General features: G+C 40.9%; 1 protein-coding gene across 1 annotated transcript in view; it reads right to left on the bottom strand.

Moving 5' to 3' along the window:
• The window catches only part of niban1 (niban apoptosis regulator 1), a gene marked incomplete in the record, with an annotated part of 18286 nt that overhangs the window by 4045 nt on the left and 11011 nt on the right, over positions 1 to 3230 (bottom strand). The window contains 6 exon segments of the mRNA XM_014018970.1: positions 217 to 327; positions 413 to 559; positions 1907 to 2088; positions 2241 to 2403; positions 2575 to 2682; positions 2773 to 2888. Of these exon segments, the coding sequence (XP_013874424.1) occupies positions 217 to 327; positions 413 to 559; positions 1907 to 2088; positions 2241 to 2403; positions 2575 to 2682; positions 2773 to 2888 (827 nt within the window).

Here is a 3230-nt window from a genome sequence, read left to right as displayed (position 1 = left end):
TAATAATACATTTTATTTATAAAGCGCCTTTCAGGACACCCAAGTTAAGAAACGAGTAAACCAAGGTACTGCCTTTTGCTACTCTCAGCTTTAAGCTTTTAGTTTCAGGTTCTTCAGTACATTTTAGCATTCATTCAGCACTCAATATTCACATTGAAAAATAATAGAAGATGCCATTTTCTTATTTATATTAGATTTTATTATTATTTTTTTTACCTTGAGTACTCTTTCTTTAGCTTTTTCCATCTTGACAGCCACTTGAGAAGGCTGCAGTTTGGTTGATGATTGGAGGAACTGCTCCAAAGTATAGACAGCACTATCCAGCAGCTGCAACACACACACARCAAATGTTATGTATCCTTATTTTGAGTTGTTTCATGGAGTTTTTTTTTCTGAAGGCTCCACATCATACCTGCTCCATCTCTAGCTGTGCAGAGTGAACGAGTCTCTGAGTGCTGCTCAGTCCAAACCTCTGCTTTAAATCCTCCAGTTTCTCTGCCAGGCTCTCCACCTCTCTGTAGTTCTGATCCAGACTGACTGAGCGCAGACCGGACAGGACCTGGAGAACACACACACACACACGTGTGCAGTCCAGGGGTTAGGGTGGGGCATGCACACCCCACTACTGAACTTCTCTGGTATTTTCATGTACCCTAGGGCCCACCCTTTCAAAAAAAGCATGTTAACAGAAAAAAAGTGGGGTCTCACTGCACCCCCAGGGACCGCTTTTTGACCACACCCCTTTYTCACTGTGACCATCAAAGTTAGGTATATACAGGAATCTTAACTGCTAATAATTTTGCTATAAACCAACCAAATTTTATAAACAAGGCATCAGCAGGTTCGTATTGAATAGATTTCCTATTTAAATGGCATTTCATTAAATAATTGTGCACATGATGATGTCATCGGGGGGTCAAAAAGCCACAACCCCAACAGGAGATGAAAGTTTCCATCTTTTATCTGAGTTTACCAAACAGACCMCAACTATTAAACTTCTTTTGCATTTTCATGCACCTCAGGATCCACTTATTCAGAAAAAAAACCTGTGAGAGCAGTTTTTCACCACAACCCTACAGTTCACAGCTCAGAAGTTCAGTGATGTGAAACTTACATGCAGATTACTTCACTATGTAAGAAGAAAATGTAATTAATCTTGTGTGAAATGATGAATATTGAATTGATCTTTTAGTTGGATTTGCTTTTGTTGATTTTTTATTCAACAGATTATGTCACCATGGGTTAAAAGTAGTACATAAGACCACTGGTGATTACTCAGAAACAAATGTTTATTGAAATTAAAAGGCTTTCACAGAACTATTCTTTGAATAGCTTGAACTCTAGTTTGTTTGGCTTATCTAAAATTTAAGAAATTAATGTATCCAATACAGCTTTAYGTGCAWGTGCTAAACCYGTCACTCTCTCACATCAGTTCTTCAGAATAAAGGTCACTGTCAGTTTTGAATCACTGTCTGAGGACTCTTTGACTTCACTATGGGAAGTCTTCTCACAAGGTGCTTGTGGCTGCATTTTCACTGGTCCTCCCATGTCCAGCATTCAGAATGTTTGATTTCGGGACATAATTTTCTTCTAAATTCCAACTTGAAAGTTGAAACACTTAACAACCCTGATAAATAGCAAAGTTACTGGCAGGTTTGTACCCCTAACTTTGATGGTCACAATAAAAAATGGGTGCGGTCAAAAAGGAATGGCGGGTAGCGAGACCAAACTTTATGTTAACATGCTTTCTTCGAATAAGCGAACCATGGGGTATGAAAGTACCAGAGAAGTTCAGTAGTGGGTGGAGGGTWTTCATGGTGACCCATGGACTTCAAACACAAATATAAAAAGTAAAGATGTAGCTCTCTGGGTAAATTGGAGCAAGGTTTCACAAAATTTCTCTCACCTTTTGTGTGTTCTCATTTCCTCCATTTGTGAGTGAAAAGGCCGAGTTCATCTGTGCTTTTAGCACATGTTGCATCCCCAGAATCCCTGCACCTATGTGTTCTGTCAGTGCTTCAAGGATGGAGGACACGTAAGGTACGACAGACTCGCTGCACACTTCCTCTGCTTCTTTACAGATGTGTGCTGGAATGACACAAATTYACAAAAAGCAGAGAAAATTGAAGCCCTTTAGCTGCACTTCATGTGCCTCTGATCAGACAAAAAACAAACTGGAGGGTCAGATGTGGCACTAATTTTAAGTTATGTGTTTGTGGGACAAACACGGTGTACGTTACCTCTGACTTTCTGCTCCAGGAAGTTGTGAGAGGACATGATCTGGTCCAGATCAGACCTGATGAGGGCCTGACTGGCTGCTGCTGTCTGACGACACTCCTCCCTCTGAGCCTCCAAAGCTGCAGTCAGCTGCTCCAGCACCAGAGTGTAGGTCGACTGCACGGTCTGCGCACAGGAATACAAAATATTACTGAACTATGGCAAATAAAACAATAGTTTGTTAGTTTTACACAGGCTAAAAGAACATAGCAAAAAAAAAATACTTAAGTTCTGATACCTCAGCTGCTTCAAAACACATCCTAGTCTTAAACAACAGGTTTGTTATGGTTCACTCACTGCCAGCCACTGTCGGATCCTCTCGGTCTTCTTGCCCTTCACCTTAGTCTGAAGCTGGTTTTGTAACCATTGCAACACCTCCTCCTCCATCACCAGGGAGGCCAACACCTGCACACAGGTACAGTATTCATGAAACACATGTCTGACAGAGAGCAGGCCGACCAGCAGAGGGGCGATGAATGTGTCGRGGTTACTGACTTCTTCCTCGGTGCCCAGCAGCTTTTCCCAGGATTCATAGCATCCTCTGTCCTGTTGGTAAAGACGCAGGGCCTGGGCGTATGCTTGGCTCTCGTGGGACGAGTCATGCCAGGGGTCTGAGGAAAGCAAGGGTGGGGTTAGGATCTCTGCAGGAGTCCATCCACTCAGATTTACAAGGTRCGGCCCATTGATTTGTTTCGCAAATAGAAGATTGTTTTGATTTTAAAATATTGTAAAAAGTTCTTTGCAATAAAACTGTAGAAGTGACACTTTTATCTGGAGTTCTGTTGAAAGTCCTCCTGATTGAGAGATGCCTTAAAAAAATAATCTGATATACATGATATACGTACATGACAAAAAATAACTAAGTATTTATTTTACCTCCTTTCTATACATAAACTTTAGAATTTTATTTCAACCAAATCCAAATTCTTTGTCCTGTTGCTTTAATTTTTTTC

Source organism: Austrofundulus limnaeus, unplaced genomic scaffold, assembly GCF_001266775.1.
Source record: "Austrofundulus limnaeus strain Quisiro unplaced genomic scaffold, Austrofundulus_limnaeus-1.0 Scaffold206, whole genome shotgun sequence".
Classification (NCBI taxonomy): Eukaryota; Metazoa; Chordata; class Actinopteri; order Cyprinodontiformes; family Rivulidae; genus Austrofundulus; species Austrofundulus limnaeus.
Note: the sequence above shows the minus strand (reverse complement) of the source record. Positions and strands in the feature narration are given on the sequence as shown.